Source organism: Salvelinus fontinalis, chromosome 25, assembly GCF_029448725.1.
Source record: "Salvelinus fontinalis isolate EN_2023a chromosome 25, ASM2944872v1, whole genome shotgun sequence".
In the NCBI taxonomy this organism is placed as follows: Eukaryota; Metazoa; Chordata; class Actinopteri; order Salmoniformes; family Salmonidae; genus Salvelinus; species Salvelinus fontinalis.
The window spans coordinates 27,402,565-27,422,667 of record NC_074689.1 but is presented as its reverse complement, the minus strand read 5'-3'; the positions used below and the strand labels follow the sequence as shown (position 1 = coordinate 27,422,667).

The following is a 20,103-nucleotide window of genomic DNA, read 5'->3' as shown; positions in this document are numbered from 1 at the left end:
GAGCGACTTACAGTAGAGTGCATACATTTTCATTATTTTTTCAACCTTTTTTTTGTACTGGTCCCCCGTGGGAATCGAACCCACAACCCTGACTTTGCAAGCACCATGCTCTACCAACTTAGCCTTACGAGACCTACATAGCCATTCATCTTTGTATTAGCTACTCAGAGTGACTCCTTTGCCTGGGGAGGTACAGCGTGACTCCTTTGCCTGGGGAGGTACAGCGTGACTCCTTTGCCTGGGGAGGTACAGCGTGACTCCTTTGCCTGGGGAGGCACAGCGTGACTCCTTTGCCTGGGGAGGTACAGCGTGACTCCTTTGCCTGGGGAGGTACAGCGTGACTCCTTTGCCTGGGGAGGTACAGCGTGACTCCTTTGCCTGGGGAGGTACAGCGTGACTCCTTTGCCTGGGGAGGTACAGCGTGACTCCTTTGCCTGGGGAGGTACAGAATTATGCATACAAAAAACAGCCTTGACAAGCCGCCAGCCTCCCGTAGTCTCCCAGGTAATACGCTGTGACCATTGCCATGGCATTTGTATCCCGGGTCTCTCTGTATGTGCCTGCTAGCAGTGCGGTGGTAGCAAACCTAGGATTCCACTAGCAGCTAGACGCAGCCCTCTTCCTGGAGAGCTACCATCCTGTAGGTTTTTGTGTCCAACCCAAGTTGTAACTAACCTGATTCAGTTTATCAACCAGCTAATCGGGTGTGCTAGATTAGGGTTGGACGGTAGCTCTCAGGGTTGGAGAGCCCTGAACTAGAGTATAGCTGGATACCTCAGCCAGCACCACAGTGTGTGTAATATGTGACAGGGCCGTCCCACGGGACCCCAGTACCCAGCTGAGAGGACCCAGCGGGCCCCACAGAGGGCGACGGAGCGTCTTCACTTCACATACGCGTCTGATCTGCTACCCCTGAGGAGCATGCAGGGTCACAATGTCCCAGCTGGCCACTCAGAGCACAAACACACCCCCACACACACACACCCCCACACACACACACACACACACACACTGGCTCTCAGACGCTGCTCAACGATGAGTCATGCGCAGCACGATGAGCAGATCTTTTATTTTCAGCTGTGGCTATTATCTCATTATCCTGCTTGTAAAAATTCTGGACACCGATTTGAAGGACAAAATAGCTGAATTTGATGACCTCTGCTTCTTTTGTTTGAAGTGTGCTTGTGTTCAGGTCTAGACGAGTAACGTATCTAGACGTATAATAGCTCACATAACAATCACAGTACAGGCCGCTTTACTTTGTTTGCTTTTCTTATAAAATGTTATAAACGACCCAGAGTACTACCAATGATTAATCACCTGGAAGAGCCAATGACTCGGCAATGAATCTACAGTCGGCAGTGTTTCTTTGTTGAAAAGAATGAAGATCAATGGTGTTACACGGTGGATGCAGATCCCTTGGGGCTACATGCTGTAGAAAAAAACAAGAACGGGCTTTATTTGTAAAATGGCCATGGTATATGCAAATGGTTGCATATGTAATATAACGATACTGTCTTCAAAAGCGTTGAAATTGTTTTCATTGCCTCTTTTATATGAGACTAAAGAATGCCTATTCTCCAGAAAAGACCATGAAAATTAGGACTTTAAAGGTCCAATGCAGCCGTTTTATCTCAATATCAAATCATTTCTGGGTAACCATTAACTACCTTACTGTGATTTGTTTTTGACCATTTTAATTGAAAACAAACAAAAATAGCAAGCAAGAATTTTGCTAGGACTGTCTAGGAGTGGGGAAAACTAGCTGTTTTGAAGGCAAAGCGGTATGGAACTCTCTTGTTGATCTATCAACCAGTTTACCACCTGGTGATGTCACAAGGCAGTCCAAAACCATCCCACCAAAACAGGTTATATTTCAGGCTGTCTTTTCTAACAGCTCTTACACTAAAGGGGCATGATTATCATATATATATATATATCACAGACAAATCATGTTTTTCACTGCACTCTGCCTTTAAGTGGCGTCCTCTACACTAACAGCGTGTCATGTTTCGCGGTGGATATTGAGCTTTAACGTGATTTGGTCACAGCACCCATCATTTGTTATTCATTATTGCATCATTAGTTTCATATTTAAAGGAAACAACACAAGAAATGTATTTTTATGAGGTGAGTTATTTATTAATGCCAATCTGTATTTGAGATGCTGCTGTTTTGGAGGTCTTCCTTTTGTGCCACATGAAGACATTCAACCTTCATTCAACCTTCATTCAACCTTCATTCAAATTTGAATTTTGAATGACAATATGAAGCCACGGACACTGCTGTAAATTGTCTGAAGAATTTGGCAGAATCGATTCTTCTTCCCTCTCTCTTCTATTGTAATGACCGATCAGGCCTGTTTTGTGAGCAAGATGGAGGAGGAGCAGAGATGGATTTAACAGAGGTGACTGTGGCATACCTTGGCAGAAAATAGTTATATTTTGTAGTTTATTTGAAAATACCAACTTTTCAAATACTCAAGGTAGTCAAATTAAGTTTTATATAGTTTCAACTACAGGTCTCAAAAAACCTAATAATATTTGAAGTTATTTGAAAAAACAAAAACCATTAAAGTTTAATTAGTCTAGTACACTGTATATGTACAAAATATCATTGGTTAATTGGTTGTGTAGATTGGTAAATATGATTGTCAGATAGAGTGGAATAGTATATTCCACTATTATGTTTCTATCTTCAACATGCAGTTCCAAATGTAGCCCTGCCATAAGTTGAAGGTAGCCAATCCAATAGTTTCAGAAAAGTAGACACTTTCAGAGATCTTTATTCAATTAGTTTTAGTCACCGCCAAAGTTAGTATTTGTTAACCCTGGAAAATTAGTTGCTTTCAACAAAGCATAAAACTATAGTTATCCCAGGTCTGGACTATGATAATTAAACTACTGTACGTCACTGTATTCTCCTCAAAAAAGGAAAATGGACATGGGTCAAATGTGGTCCTGAACTGCAGAGTACATCCCCCAACGTCGGTAGACTCCACTGGTCCTGAACTGCAGAGTACATCCCCCAACGTCGGTAGACTCCACTGGTCCTGAACTGCAGAGTACATCCCCCAACGTCGGTAGACTCCACTGGTCCTGAACTGCAGAGTACATCCCCAACGTCGGTAGACTCCACTGGTCCTGAACTGCAGAGTACATCCCCAACGTCGGTAGACTCCACTGTTCCTGAACTGCAGAGTACATCCCCCAACGTCGGTAGACTCCACTGGTCCTGAACTGCAGAATACATCCCCCAACGTCGGTAGACTCCACTGGTCCTGAACTGCAGAGTACATCCCCCAACGTCGGTAGACTCCACTGGTCCTGAACTGCAGAGTACATCCCCCAACGTCGGTAGACTCCACTGGTCCTGAACTGCAGAGTACATCCCCAACGTCGGTAGACTCCACTGGTCCTGAACTGCAGAGTACATCCCCAACGTCGGTAGACTCCACTGGTCCTGAACTGCAGAGTACATCCCAAACGTCGGTAGACTCCACTGGTCCTGAACTGCAGAGTACATCCCCCAACGTCGGTAGACTCCACTGGTCCTGAACTGCAGAGTACATCCCCAACGTCGGTAGACTCCACTGGTCCGCGACATTTTGTAACCGTATGAGCTGCACTGTATTGGCTGAGGATGCAAAGACTCTTTAAGCTTTCCCACTTAAGTTGTTAAAAAAAAAACAGTTTGAAGATGAAATGGCGCTGTATCATTAACTTCATCACAATTGATTATGCTTACTAATAAGCATAGGAATCCATCTAATTTATCATAAGTAACATCAAAGCATTTTCAAAACAAATATCTTATTCTACTAATCACGATTTAATAGTTCCACTCAAATATACAGTGTGGGGTCAACGCTATCGTGTCATTAATGCTGCGAAACATCACTAATTGTTCTGGTTTCGACCTGGCGGTGCTGCTACCATCCATCCAGTGACCACAAGAGTGCCTGAATCACTGGGGGCATGATAGTGGGTGTAGTTGAGTTGTGTGCTTCAATGTGAAACCGGAGGTCTGCTGTTATTGACACAATAGATTAGCTTTTGTTAGCTCTAGCGCTAACCCGGCAGTAAGCAAATTGGTTTCTCGGTGGTGGTGTGCAGGTAGTCCGTATACGGTTAAAGCGCATGCAGGCTTTGGTAGCAGCAGTCTGTTTTGGACTGACAGGAGTTTCACGCTCACTGGGGGATGGAAAAATGCAAGTTTCACCGCCACGGGGGATTCTCAGAATGTTTTAAGAAGTGTTTGCCAGGAAATCCATTTGTTTTGGTCTGTTAGCGCAGTGTTTGAAGTCCTGGGGCTCGCAGCATTACAGAATCAAACTGCCCTGACTTGTTCACAGGACTCCATAACTCTTGCATTCAGGTGTAGATAAATCGGTCAGTAACACTCAATCATTTAAATACGTAAATAACTTGACGAGGCTTCAAGGTCCTACTGTCACAGATCATGGGACACCGGTAGAGTGTCAGTCTTCTGACGCGTCGTCAAGCTGTCTGGTATTTCTTATGCAGTCTCTCACATACACATTATTATTTTGTATTATAATTATCACACGACAGTGTCAGTCTCCTGATGAGTTGTCAAGCTGTCTGATATTTTTTACGCAGTAACACACACACACACACACACACACACACACACACACACACATATTATTAATTTGTATTATTATTATTATTACATACACACGTTGAGATGTTTAGTAATGAGGGAGAAGCCATCCCTGGAGCCAGGATGTCTCCCTAGTGAGACACACCATGTCTGCTCTGTCCCCCCTGCAGCTCACTGCCTCACTCACTCCTATACCGCCCCAGAAGATGGACACCACCAGACATTAACATATCTCCAGTGCTCCTGTCTGCTGACTCTCCACACGTTTGAAATTCATCTCTTCTCGCCAGTAACATTTGAGCAAGACGCTTCCTCGGCTATGCCCACAGGGAGAGGGAGGGGGAAGGGGGGGCGCTTTAAAAGGCCCTTTATGTTTTCCTCTGCTCTCTCTCTCTCCCCCGTAGCCTGAAGGCTGGGAAATCACAGTTTCACTCAGATGGAGGGGTGTGTGTCGTTGAAACAAAGCAGACTGATCCAAAACACTGCAACACAGTAAAGCCCCTGCTTTAGATAGAAACATTGCCATGGTAACTACTGTACCATTGTCAATTTTCTCCTGAGCTTGTTATTTTGATGGAGCAAAATAGGGCAGGGTAATTGAATTTGTTTGTCTAAAAATACGTACATAATAATGTTCCCGTTCTTTTCACATCGATTAATACCTTTTCAGTTTGATCTCTTCTGTCGTTCAATCAAATAGCATGGTGATGGTACGCCTTATTGTTTTATTTGTAGAAAACACAGGGGGGGATGTTGGTTCTAGAACAGGACGGTCAAATGCTGTCGGCTGCGTACTGCCCATTGTGGTTCCCTGGCTAGATTTCCGCCTCCGAAAGACAAATATATTTCTTTGTGTATTTTTTTACATTTATTGACAAAAATTATATTTGTGTTTGGAAAGATGGGCTACGTTACAATCTACATGACAATACATGTTAAAGGTAGACTCAGGGATATGCCATCAATACAGAAAGTAAACAGCATTGTGGGTAAATTTATGCAACAACTAAGAGCGTTGAAGCGCAATGCTCAACTTTGCTGTTTTGGTCCCGTGGCTACCATGCTGTAACAGCGTGAAGCGAACCCGTGCACATGCGCAGTACTGTGTGAGAGCGAAGTCTTGCATCTCTCTCAACTCAATATTTGCAGTGCTGCTCGTGGCAACCTCAAATCGCAGTCTACCTTATCATATTTCTATTCTGTTTTTCAAATGTACCAAAGATAACAACAATAATTTATAAAAGTAAAGAAACACAAGACACTTTGTTTTCAGTTAAAGCATTGTAATAAATATTGATTACAATCAAACCTTCTATTTGCATTATAAAACTTGTGTATAAAATCTGTGTTTTATTAATCAGCTTCTTGTGGAACTTGAGGTGTGTTTTTCAATTAATCACTGGAGAACAATATTTCCTTCTTTGGTAGGTTTTTAAATCAAAAAGTGACATCACTCCTACAGCATATTTTACTGTATGTTCACGAGATTCAATTCTCCCTGCAACTTCACCAGACTACCGCTGTGTTCACTGCTCTGTGACCCTGGACGCCAGATTTCATGCTTATTTGATCCGACTGCTATCCGTAGTGCTGAATAACAGATATTGTCACTATTGCACTTGAAAAGGGCTGGAATTTCTTGTGTGGCTCCCTCAACACTTTTTTTTGTGTGTGTGTAAAAAAAAAAATGTCTCTTCATAAAGGTTGCAGACCCTGTGCTAAGGTGATCCAATCCGTGTTCCCTGTCTAGTTTCTCGGCCCTATATTTTGTGGCGTAATCGTGCGCTCCCCATTTACAGCGCTGTGCCGTGAACTTCCTTTCTCTAAGGGCGCTGTACCGTGGCACCATGATCAAAGTTGTATGATCAAAGTAGGCCTGTGTTCCTGTAATGACATTAAAGCTTTCTGTGTCGTGCCCGTTTTTTTTTTTTTTAAACAGGAAGGAGGTGACTGGGTTTTCCCATGTCATATTCAGACTGTGGCAGGGTTTGTGGCTGTGTCTGCAGGAAGTCAACTGAATGGAGGGAGCTCTAGAGTTGTTTAATTGACAATAATTGTATACAAAAAAAATGTAATTGTATACGGTGACCTTTTAGAACCTTAAACTGTACTAAATAAAAACCATCTTAATTGGACAGCACTTCAAATCTATTGCGTTGTCTATTAGATTGTTCGTAATAATACCAAACAACACCGTAAAATGTAATTGGACGACAGCTTCAAAAGGTAAGAGCAGAAGTGCAATAGAAAGGCAATTTTAGTTGAGACAAGCAGTGGAAAGGATACTATATCTGTTCACATTGTCTGCATGTATTCCAGTTCTCACACAAATCCCCTCACACTATACCATATGATTGTGTGCAATATAACACTGATGACACAATGATTTCAATCTTAATCATAATAATAATCTTTAACTATTAAAAACCCTTTGGAGACTGCGTAGGCTAAAGATTTTAGTTATATTTGGCCATCGGCGCAGCAAACCTAGACAAATGTCACAGTTGACAAGCGTGTAAAACTAATCTCTGCTCCTTCGAGACATCGCTAGGAGACAACTAGAAGAAAAACATAATGTCCTGTATCTGACCCTGTTCTTGCTGTCAGTACACACACACACACACAGAGAGAGAGAGAGAGAGAAACACGCATTCACACACCCAGAAACAGAGACACACACACACTCTCTCTCTTTCTCCCATACATACAGAGACACACACACTCTCTCTCTTTCTCCCATACATACAGAGACACACACACTCTCTCTCTTTCTCCCATACATACAGAGACACACACACACTCTCTCTCTTTATCCCATACATACTGAGACACACACACACTCTCTCTCTTTCTCCCATACATACTGAGACACACACACACTCTCTCTCTCTTTCTCCCATACATACTGAGACACACACACTGACACACACTCAAAGCTCACCCCACTTTGTGCTGCCTGCCAAAACTCAGGGTGGATCTTGGTTATAGAAAGGGCATTTTAGCTGGCCTCTTCATCACTCAGTCATGACAACCATTAGTGCATCCCCTAGTCTATTGGCCTACTAACAACTCAGGAGCACTTCATTCTTATCTACCGCTGTGTGCTACGGTTAATGAAGAGAGATGCATCTGTACTGTGCTGTCAAAAGGGACTAAGTAATGGAGTATTCCTTTACTCCTCTGTTTTGGCACAATGGCATAAGAGGTATAAGAAATGTAAGATTATTGGAAAATAAGGAAAGGAAGCTGAAAGAAAAATGCTTTGTTCGTTGATGCACTGCAAAATCAAAAGGAAAAAAGAACTCAGGTCTTAGGCCTGTCGCTTGACTTTACTACTGTGTGTTTTTTACACTTGAATAAACACTCTCTCGCTCTCCCTCTGTCTGTCTGTGAGAAAGAAAGTGATCTCACTCATTCACTAACAGTCACATTGGCAACACATTAATAACATGTTTACCCTCCCTCTCTCTTTCCCCCTGCAGAGAGCAGTCTGGACAGCCTGCAGCAGGCCCTCCACCAGTCTGTGTTCCTGTCGGCCATGTCGGCTCAACCCGGACGGGACCTACCCCTGTGCTGGGAGCAGCACTGCAAGCTGCTGCCTGGGGTGGCCGGATTACAGGCCAGCTGCGTGGCCCACTGGACCGTGGATGAGGTGAGAGCACACACGCTCATGCATTCAGTTGAAGTTGGAAGTTGACATACACCTTAGCCAAATACATTTAAACTCAGTATTTCACAATTCCTGACATTTAATCCTAGTAAAAATGCCCTGTCTTAGGTCAGTTAGGATCACCACTTCATTTTAAGAATGTGAAATGTCAGAATAATAGTAGAGAGAATTATTTATTTCAGCTTTTATTTATTTCATCACGTTCCCAGTGGGTCAGAAGTTTACATACACTTAATTAGTATTTGGTAACATTGCCTTTAAATTGTTTAACTTGGGTCAAATGTTTCGGGTAGACTTCCACAAGCTTCCCACAATAAGTTGGGTGAATTTTGGCCCATTCCTCCTGACAGAGTTGGTGTAACTGAGTCAGGTTTGTAGGCCTCCTTGCTAGCACACACTTTTTTAGTTCTGCCCACAAATTTTCTGTGGGATTGAGGTCAGGGCTTTGTGATGGCCACTCCAATACCTTGACTTGGTTGTCCTTAATCCATTTTGCCACAACTTTGAAAGTATGCTTGGGGTCATTGTTTATTTTGAAGACCCATTTGCGACCAACTTCCTGACTGATGTCTGGAGATGTTGCTTCAATATATCCACATAATTTTCCATCTTCATGATGCCATCTATTTTGTGAAGTGCACCAGTCCCTCGTGCAGCAAAGCACCCCCTCGACATGATGCTGCTACCCCAGTGCTTCACGGTTGGGATGGTGTTCTTCGGCTTGCAAGCCTCCCCCTTTTCCTCCAAACATAGCGATGGTCATTATGGCCAAACGGTTCTATTTTTGTTTCATCAGACCAGAGGACATTTCTCCAAAAAGTACGATCTGTGTCCCCATGTGCAAACCGTAGTCTGGCTTTTTTATGGCGGTTTTGGAGCAGTGGATTTTTCCTTGCTGAGCGGCCGTTCAGGTTTTGTCGATTATAGGACTCATTTTACTGTGGATATAGATACGTTTGTACCTGTTTCCTCCAGCAGCTTCACAAGGTCCTTTGCTGTTGTTCTGGGATTGATTTTCACTTTTCGCACCAAAGTATGTTCATCTCTAGGAGACAGAACGCGTCTCCTTCCTGAGAAGTATGATGGCTGCGTGGTCCCATGGTGTTAATACTTGCGTACTATTGTTTGTACAGATGAACGTGGTACTTTCAGGCGTTTGGAAATTGCTCCCAAGGTTGAACCAGACTTGTGGAGTTCTACAATGTTTTTTCTGAGGTCTTGGCTGATTTCTTTTGATTTTCCCACAATGTCAAGCAGAGGCACTGAGTTTGAAGGTAGGCCTTGAAATACATCCACAGGTACACCTCCAATTGACTCAAATGATGTCAATTAGCCTATCAGAAGCTTCTAAAGCCATGACATCATTTTCTGGAATTTTCCAAGCTGTTTAAAGGCACAGTGAACTTAGTGTATGTAAACTTCTGACCCACTGGAATTGTGATCCAGTGAATTATAAGTGAAATAATCTGTGTGCAAACAATTGTTGGAAAAATGACTTGTGTCATGCACAAAGTAGATGTCCTAACTGACTTGCCAAAACTATAGTTTGTTAACAAGAAATTTGTGGAGTAGTTGAAAAACTAGTTTTAATGAATCCAACCCAAGTGTATGTAAACTTCTGACTTCAACTGTACATACACACATGCACCTGTGAATCGATAGTTGCAATTATGTGGAGAGAAGCAGTGACACACACTCATACAGTACACACACACACACACACACACACACACACACACACACACACACACACACACAGACCCGTTGACGTATGCTTGATGATCGTTGAATCACAAACCACCACCTGGCCCCTACAAACTCGCTCGGAGGGACATCCGTTGTCATGTGTTACTGACTAACTCTGATGGTGACTTCCAGAGAGTGACGAGGGGATCAATAAACCTGTCAATTTCGGGTCACACTCCTGACTTCAATGATGCAATTCATGTTCCTCTTTTAAATAATAAAACAAGCATGAAATTCAAATGAACAAATCTGTCGTTTTTCAAGATTTAAACCTCAGTAACAGTGAAACATTTAATTTGGGAGTTGTTTAATCTGTTACATTTGTCAAGTCTGGAAATCAGACATAAACAAATGTACGTGGTATATAATTAATTGTACACGCCTCTCCATTCTTTTGTTTCAAACTCCAGACATATCGCAGTGCTTGTCGGGATAACACTTCGCTCTGAAGCGTGCAGCCTTGCGGGCTCGGTCGAAGTGGCTACCTGAGGGTCTAATTATCCCATACTTCAGGTGTAGAGCAACCTGGTCCTGGAGGGCCGCAGGCACTTCATGTTTTTCATTTAACAGACCTGGAAGACCAAGTGTGTTGAATTTAGGCCATCACTGAACTGATCAATTAGCTCAGTTGGTCAGGTGTGGTGCCTAGTTGGAACAAAATCCTGCAATACCTGCTGCACTCCAGGAACCGGGTTGTCTACCCCTGCCCTATACCCTTGATAAATGTCACTCCCTCAGCTTTGGGACACTTGTGCAAATGGCGCAGGTACACGTGAATGAAACAAATGGAGGGGTGAGGGGAAGGGAGTGATTTTGAGATTCAGCCAATGTCTTACCTTAGTTTGTTTCTTCATCTGGTATTGTATCTTGTATAGGTCATTATGGGTCCTTATAGGCCTTATAGGTATTGTTGAGTTTGCTGTACATGTTGCTTGCTGCAATGTAAAGGATTCTATTTTCCCTTAGTTCACTTATAGAAAACCCTTTATTCCCTTTATATGAAAGTTTGTTGTGTAACCCAGTTGTCTGTCAGTTTATAGGGAACCAGTGTCCTCATGTAAAGTACTGTCCAGTCTCCTTTCCACCCCATTTCTCTTCTACTGTTGATATCAGGCTTCATGAGCTTGACAAAGGCACATCACTATAGCAACCAGGTGTGACCGTAAACTTTGACACTAGCAACCAGAGAGCCTCGTGGTAAATAGACTCAGAGATTTGACTGTTTGTTTACAGTTGATGCATTGTGGGCATAAAGGAAAGAGTGGTAGAAACGCAATGGAAATGTGTAGGCGTATGAATAATGTTTTCAATCATTTTATTGATGTGGTTAGTCCTCGCCATTCTCTCAGTCTGCTCTATTGAACAGACTAGCATCATTTCTTAGTCCCTTTGTATTGTGGTTTAAACCTGCTTTGTCAAGCCAAATTGATATCAGTCCAAATCTATTGAAATGTCAGCCATCACTTGAGAAAAGGAGAAATCCTTGGATGGTTAGAGTACGAGACTCAAATGAAATATCAGAATCCCTCAGCGAGGCCGCTCCACTCTTAAGAATTAATTGACATGCCTACGTACCCGTCTAAACGGCGTGCGCGATACAGCCAATGCCACGATCCTCCTGCGGTTGCTAAGCACTCTCTCTTCATCTCTGTTGATTGATGAGATGAGGGAGGCTACCGGACTTAATGTGATTATTCCCCTTTCGCTACACACACACCTTCTCCGCTCCTCGCTGCCGCCACTGAGCATCTCCAACGGTAACGAAGGTCACACACCTGTGTTACGGGTTCGAGTATTTTCCAACTATTGCGGGCACCAATGAGGCACAACAGGGGGAAGAAAGAGAGCGAGAGAGGAGGGAAGGGGAAGATAAGAAAGAGATAGAAGAGGAGAGAAAGATCTGGCCCCCTCACAGCATAGATTGAAGAGAGAGATGCTACAGTAGAGGTAACCAAGACTATCTCTGAACACACAACAGAAACGCACAGTGTTGTGGGACATTCAGATATATATTGGGAACGTTATTATTCATAATAAACAATCATGTTAATTCAAAAGAGGGTTATAGTTTGAATGAACAAATGGTAATTGGGCTACTGTCCTCCCAAAGATTTTGATTTGGCCAATGAGAGGCAAGTGGGGTCACCTGGGAAGGCAGTAGGGTTAGTAGGGCTGAAGCAGTGAAGAGTGGTGGCTAGCTGTGTTACCTGTGTGAATGTGAAATAATCAGTAAAGAAACCCAGCATCCAAGATGCAACATAAATATATTACGTTGAACAAACGCACCCCTCTGACGTCTAGAAGAAGGCATCACGTAGGCTTTTCATGACGTTTCAATCTGCAAAGGTCCGTGTTGTGCCTGCCGAACATGGCCCAGGCTTGTCTTATGACAGCAACCTGCAGAGAGGGGGAGGATAGAATGTCATCGAGTTTTACCGGAGGTGGAAGTTTTGTCTTGGCAGTTGTGGGGATTTGGCATGAGATTGGAAGGTGAGTGGAAGGCGTGAGTTGGCAGTAGAGAGAAAGAGAGGAGGACTGTAAAGGGATCGACTAGAGGGAGAGGAGCACTGCTTGTGTAACACCCCCCCCCCCCCCCTCCCCCCAAAAGCCTAGAGATGTTTCCTCATAGTCAGGAAGTCCTTCGCCGAGGTTCTATAGCTTGATAGCCAAGAGCAGTACTGAATGGGCACATTTCACTATCACCAATCAGCCAGCACTTCTCCAACATAACCAGTAGCTAATTGATTGGTTTTAGCATTGCACCATGTAATAGCAGACACTATCATCCAAAGCACTGTGCATACATTTTTTATTTTTTATGTTGTGATCCCTTTGGGAATTGAACCCACAGCCTTGGCGTTGTTAGCATCACACTTTGACCTACTGAGCCACAGTCCTGGAGCATCAGTATCTCCTGTATCTTCATCAACCCTCTCATACATATCTATTAAGATGTTACGTCCTGTGCATTTCCCATCTCCTTTCAGCATTCAGCTGGACATACTGTAGTTAAGATTCCAGAAACCCAGGCTGAATCTTTCATTCTTGGGGTTCATTATCTTGCCAGCTCTTGATCCCGATCATATTTATTCACTCATTCCACTACAGTGACACTACAATGACTATAACCCATCTGGCATTCAACTCCCACAACCCCCCTCTCTCTCAAAGAGAGAGAGAGTCAAAGTTCTTCAAAAGCGGTGCTTTCAAACGGAAAGGTCAATGTTTCAGGCCCCTTTGGACTCCTGGACTCCTGCGAGGCCAATTATAGCCCATCATATTTTCCTAAGGGGCGAAAGAAGAGAGGATGTCAGCAGCTGATGTGGAGGAGAGGAGAATGTCCTCTTGTGCCACCCTCCGTAGGAGTAGTGCTGGGAGTCTCACTATGGGACCAGCCTCGCAAAGACTCTGGTCTAAGAGCGATACTCTCTCGCCCAGGACTGTAACAGTCTTCTAATGCTCGAACCACTCCTGCCCCATTTTAACACACACTGGCTGGAGATGTTTACCATGCCAATATGGTAGACGAAAACACTTAGCTTACTGAGCCATTTGCATTTGTAGCGCTGGAGCACATACTAGGAATTATATGGTGTGTTAGGATGAAGCTTGGATCAAGAAGGATGGATGTTGACCAGGATTTATGATTGATTGGGAAAGGTTTTCAAAAGTTACAAATTGATTTTGTTGGTAGTAAATGGGTGATGGTGTACGTAAAGTGTTGTCATTGGTAATAACATCCTTACAGGCTGATGCTTTTGAAACTGGAGAACTGTTTTGATTCATTAATAATTCAAGCACAAATTTAGATTTCCCGATTTGAATTCCAATCCACTCCAGAAATATGTCTTGATCTGTTTTTTTAAAGAACTTTCATACATAGCATTTAGCTAATCATGAGTTGTCTCTCCTCACTGTAATGTAGACACTCACTGACATTACTCTGTCTGATGTCGAGGCCAGATATGTGACATGTCACTCAGGTATCAGGCAGTCCGCTGCAGCTAGTGCTAGCAGAATGATTCAGCCTTGATAGACCTACCACGGCGGACCTGGATTCAAATGGTACCCGTTTGCTTTCAGATACTTAAGCTGTGCTTGGTTGAGCTTGAGCTTAACTAATGGAATTAAACGTGCAAACCCCACCCATCTGACACTCCAGGTAGGCTAAATCAAATGCTCAAATTATTTTAAAGAAAACGAATAGTCTTTGAACCCAGTACAGGCTACTGGCCAGTTCCTTCAAGGAGCCATGTACAGACGCTGAATTTTCATGATTCTGCATAGCAGAGTTGGAAACACCTTATTGGTCTCCACAGACTCATAACCTGTAGCGACAGCATCCTCTAGGTCCATTGACATCTATGAACACTGACATTCAATTGCTGTGCCTTCTAGCCACTGTGGCCTTGTTCAGATTCTTCCTTCCAGTCATGTCAGATAGGTGATTACTTCAAGGCAGGAAGGATCCATTTTAAGAACAGGGCCTGGGTCTGAGTGGAGAGGGACATTGGTGTTTATTTTTGTACTGGCCAGTGATGGGCATTGAGGTAATAGATTTTGGGAGGTGTTATTTAGGTGTGTTAGCAGGGTGAGGTCTGAAGGGTCTGAGACTTGACCAAACTGCTGTTTCATAATCAGTCCTTTAGCTCAGCTGTTTAGCACACCCTCATGTAGCACGAATGCAGCGAGTGTTGTCTCCAATGTGTGGCTTTTGTTTTATCCGCTGGGGCCATGCTCAATACATTACTTCGTTATTTCTTGTTTTATCATTGTCGAGAAGGAACCTGCAAGTAAGCATTTTGTTAAACAATGTGTATCCTGTACATACAACTAATACGAGTTGAAACATATCCATTTGCACAGAAATTGTCACCTTGCAGTCAGTCATCCCAGGGATTTAACCGGCAACCTTCCGGTTACTGGTCTGTCTCTCTAACCTCAAGGCTACCGCCAACCCCACTTAAAGGCTAATTATAACTCTGTTGTCAGTGAATTAGCTGGATGATTTCTTGGTGTCTGGTAATTTAGCTTGATGGATAATTTCCATGTTTTCATTATGGTAAGAAGAAACTGACAGAGGAGGAAGAGTTACCTTGTTATTTTTTTGGGATAAGTAATTTTCACTAGCATTTTCACTGTAGCACTTTACGCCCCACCATCCCTTTCATTAAATTTTTTTAAAGCATCATTTGACAAGGTTTTGGCAGGCCTATTGGCTTTCTATAGTCTATTTTCTCCCGTCAATGGCTCCCAGCAGATAGTGCCCTGTTGTAAAGCAGTTGATATCCATCATATAGCAGCTTCTGGCTCTCTCTGACCTCCCTGAATTACCTGGGCGTTATCCCAGGACCAGCTGCAGTCAGGCCCACTAGAACCCCAGCTAACCCAGGCTATTATTGGAAGCTTTTCTCCAAAAAATGTGTTTCTTCACTTGGTTTGCTCTTTCCTCACCTGTAGCTCAAACGGTTCAATGGAATTCAAAGGAGGTACTGGATATGGATTGAAAGCTATCCCATAATTTTGTGTCTAGTTCACCTTAAATTGTTAGTATTTTGGTTTCTTTTTACGCCTTCTTTTAGTATCGCTGGAATAGAATTATCACTAGCTTCTTTAGGGCGTCAGGAAATGTCAGTGCCCACAGGCAACCGGTTTCTCAATATCAACATGATTTGTTGTTCTGACTGGCGATAGTGAGACGGGCTGTAGCTTCACACATCACTCACTGATCTCACTGATCTCATGTTGTTTTTCTGTCAACACTCACTGATTTTCTTTACTGAAACCCTTCATCTTGAGGCCTAAATAACAATTTCATAGGAATGACATAGCATATGTCATGATCAGTCATGACTTGTTATGTTATGTTGGCCTTATGACTGGGAGAGTTTAAGCAAAGTGTTACTAGGGTATTTACACAAGATACAGTTAAAGTCAGAAGTTTACATACACCTTAGCCAAATACATTTAAACTCAGTATTTCACAATTCCTGACATTTAATCCTCGTAAAAAATTCCCTGTCTTATGTCAGTTAGGATCACCACTTTATTTTAAGAATGTGAAATGTCAGAATAATAGTAGAGAGAATTATTTATTTCAGCTTTTATTTATTTCATCACATTCCCAGTGGGTCAGAAGTTCACATTCACTCAATTAGTATTTTGTAACATTGCCTTTAAATTGTTTAACTTGGGTCAAATGTTTCAGGTAGACTTCCACAAGCTTCCCACAATAAGTTGGGTGAATTTTGGTCCATTCCTCCTGACAGAGCTGGTGTAACTGAGTCAGGTTTGTAGGCCTTCTTGCTCGCACACGCTTTTTCAGTTCTGCCCACAAATTTTCTATATGATTGAGGTCGGGGCTTTGTGATGGCCAATCCAATACCTTGACTTTGTTGTCCTTAAGCCATTTTGCCACAACTTTGGAAGTATGCTTGGGGTCATTGTCCATTTGGAAGACTCATTTGCGACCAAGCTTTAACCTGTCTAGGATCAGCGTGGCGCTAGCGGCACACCCCCCCCCCCCCCCACTGAAAAACCAGTGCCGCGAAATTCAAAAAAAAAATTTTTTTTAAATATTTAACTTTCACACATTAAAGTCCAATACAGCTAATGAAAGACACAGATCTTGTGAATCCAGTCAACATTTCCGATTTTTAAAATGTTTTACAGGGAAGACACAATATGTAAAGATGTACATCTATTACCTAAAAACACATTAGCATAATCCACCATCTTTTATTTGTCCACCAACACCAGTAGCCATCACCAATTCGGCTAAACTAAGATATTTATAGCCCCTAACCAACAAAAAAACTCATTAGATGACAGTCTGATAACATATTTATGGTATGGGATAGGTTTTGTTAGAAAAAAGTGCATATTTCAGGTAGATGGCATAGTTTACAATTGCACCCACCATCACAAATGGACTAGAATAATTACAATGAGCAACGTGTTTACCTAACTACTAATCATCAAACATTTCGTAAAAATACACAGCATACACGAATCGAAAGACGCAGATCCTGTGAATACAGACAATATTTCAGATTTTCTAAGTGTCTTACAGCGAAAACACAATAAATCGTTATATTAGCTTAGCACATAGCAATTAGCAGCCCAGCATTGATTCTAGCCAAAGTGAGCGATAACGTCAACATCGCCAAAAGATATTAATTTTTTCACTAACCTTCTCAGAATTCTTCCGATGACACTCCTGTAACATCACATTACAACATGCATATACAGTTTGATCGAAAATGTTTATATTTAGCCACCAAAATCATGGTTAGACAATGTGAAATGTAGACAAGCTGGTAAAGAAAAAGTCCTTGCGCCACTTAGACAGTGATCTACTCTTATACATAAATACTCATAAACGTGACTAAAAAATATAGGGTGGACAGGGATTGATAGACAATTTAATTCTTAATACAATTGCGTTATTACATTTTTTAATTTATCCTTACTTTTCAATACAGTTTGCGCCAAGCGAAGCTACGTCAAAAAACATGGCGTCCTAAGCCACTAAAATGTTTCGACAGAAACACGATTTATCATAATAAAAATGTCCTACCTTGAGCTGTTCTTCCATCAGTATCTTGGGCAAAGGATCCTTTCTTGGGAGAAATCGTCTTTTGGTGGAAAGCTGTCCTCTTGCCATGTGGAAATGTCAACTGCGTTCGGGATGAACTGAAAAGCGTGCCCAACTTTTCACATCGTTGCAAAAATAAATGTCCCAAAATCGCACTAAACGGATATAAATTGCTATAAAACGCTTTAAATTAACTACCTTATGATGTTTTTAACTCCTATAACGAGTGAAAAGATGACCGGAGAAATATAACAGGCTAAACTAACGCTTGGAACAGGTGCGCGCCGGTGTCCTCTAGGCTCATGACGCAGCTCCCTAAGAATGACTAGCTTCAGGGTTTTTTCATTTGTAGGGCCTGTGAACGCGCAATCGACCCCGTTGGAATCGTCATCACGTAAAGGCATCCAGGGGAAGACGTAAGAAGTGTCCGTATAGTCATAGCAACGACAGTGCCCTTTTAACTGACTTCAGAAGAGTGGCCAACATTTCTCAAATCTGACTCCATGTCAGGGAAATTGCTGTAGAATGGGCTCTGTTCCACTTAGAGACAAAATTTCAACTCCTATAGAAACTATAGACTGTTTTCTATCCAATAATAATAATAATATGCATATTGTACGATCAAGGATTTTGTGGGAAGCCGTTTAAAAAATTAGCCAAATTAGCATAAATAGTCTAAACAGCGCCCCCATCCCCAACAGGTTTTAACTTCCTGACTGATGTCTTGAGATGTTGCTTCAATATATCCACATAATTTTCCTTCCTCATGAAGCCATCTATTTTGTGAAGTGCACCAGTGCCTCGTGCAGAAAAGCTCCCCTACAACATGATGCTGCCACCCCCGTGCTTCACGGTTGGGATGGTGTTCTTCGTCTGGCAAGCATCCCCCTTTTTCCTCCAAACATAACAATGGTCATTATGGCCAAACAGTTCAATTTTTGTTTCATCAGACCAGAGGACATTTCTCCAAAAAGTACGATCTTTGTCCCCATGTGCAGTTGCAAACCGTAGTCTGTCTTTTTTATGGTGGTTTTGGAGCAGTGGCTTCTTCCTTGCTGAGCGGCCTTTCAGGTTATGTCGATTACAGGACTCGTTTTGCTGTGGATATAGATACTTTCGTACCCGTTTCCTCCAGCATCTTCAAATGTATTTATATAGCCCTTCTTACATCAGCTGATATCTCAAAGCTGATATCTTCACCATGTCCTTTGCTGTTCTGGGATTGATTTGCACTTTTTGCACCACACTACGTTAATCTCTAGGAGACAGAACGCGTCTCCTTCCTGAGCGGTATGATGGCTGTGTGGTCCCATGGTGTTTACACTTGCGTACTATTGTTTGTACAGATGAACCTGGTACCTTCAGGTGTTTGGAAATTGCTCTCAAGGATGAACCAGACTTGTGGAGGTCTCCAATTCTTTTTCTGAGGTCTTGGCAGATTTCTTTTGATTTTCCCACAATGTCAAGCAAAGAGGCACTGAGTTTGAAGGTAGGCCTTGAAATACATCCACAGGTACACCTCCAGTTGACTCAAATGATGTCAATTAGCCTATCAGAAGCTTCTAAAGCCATGACATCATTTTCTGGAATTTTCCAAGCTGTTTAAAGGCACAGTCTACTTAGTGTATGTAAACTTCTGACCCACTGGAATTGTGATCCAGTGAATTATAAGTGAAATAATCTGTCTGTAAACAATTGTTTGTAAAAATTACTTGTGTCATGCACAAAGTAGATGTCCTAACAGACTTGTCAAAACTATAGTTTGTTAACAAGAAATTTGTGGAGTGGATGAAAAACAAGTTTTAATGACTCCAACCTAAGTGTATGTAAACTTCCGACTTCAACTGTACTTGCCATTGAGACAGTCTCCCAGACGCTAACCTGTCTGTCTTCTGCTTATCTTTGTCCAGGTGGCTGACTTCATCCACTCTCTCCCCGGCTGCGATGAACAAGCCAATCAGTTCAAAGAGGAGGTAAGAGGACACAACATCTGGTCCTCCTCTAGTCTCCCAGTCTGGAGTCAACTAAGAGTTTTAAGGCTTGTCTTCCTCCGCAAGGCTAAGTAAATGAGGGGAGACATGTGCGGAGTAGCCTTTGCCATTATAGTTGTCTGCAACAAAACACCCAGAAGAATGGATTCCCCTCCCCTGTGTTTGGTCAGGGTTAGTTTGCGTTGAGAATTATGCTGACGTAAGGAGACATCACTGGAATCCAAAGCAATTAATTGGAAGCTAATAGAGGTAGTGATTAGCATTCCCGAGCACAGCCATATTTGATTTGCCTCAGCTAATCTGACTACAGTATCACTGTCACTGTTCTCTTGGTAGTTGAAATCCCTTTTTCAGCAATCCCAGTTGAGGCTCCACAGTTGTGAAACCCTACCTCTTTGAAGAGTTATTGTAAATAACTCTCACGGTGCCCCCCTAACCCCCCCCACCCTAGTACGGTCTTTGCTGATAAATAC

General features: G+C 42.6%; 1 protein-coding gene across 4 annotated transcripts in view; it reads left to right on the top strand.

The window, feature by feature from the left end:
• Positions 1–20,103, top strand: part of LOC129823061 (lethal(3)malignant brain tumor-like protein 4) — a 133,894-nt gene that overhangs the window by 111,492 nt on the left and 2,299 nt on the right. For all 4 annotated transcript variants that reach the window (XM_055881763.1, XM_055881762.1, XM_055881761.1 and 1 more), the window contains exons 18-19: positions 8,109–8,278; positions 19,550–19,612. In XM_055881763.1, the coding sequence (XP_055737738.1) occupies positions 8,109–8,278; positions 19,550–19,612 (233 nt within the window). The remainder of the gene's footprint in view (positions 1–8,108; positions 8,279–19,549; positions 19,613–20,103) is intronic.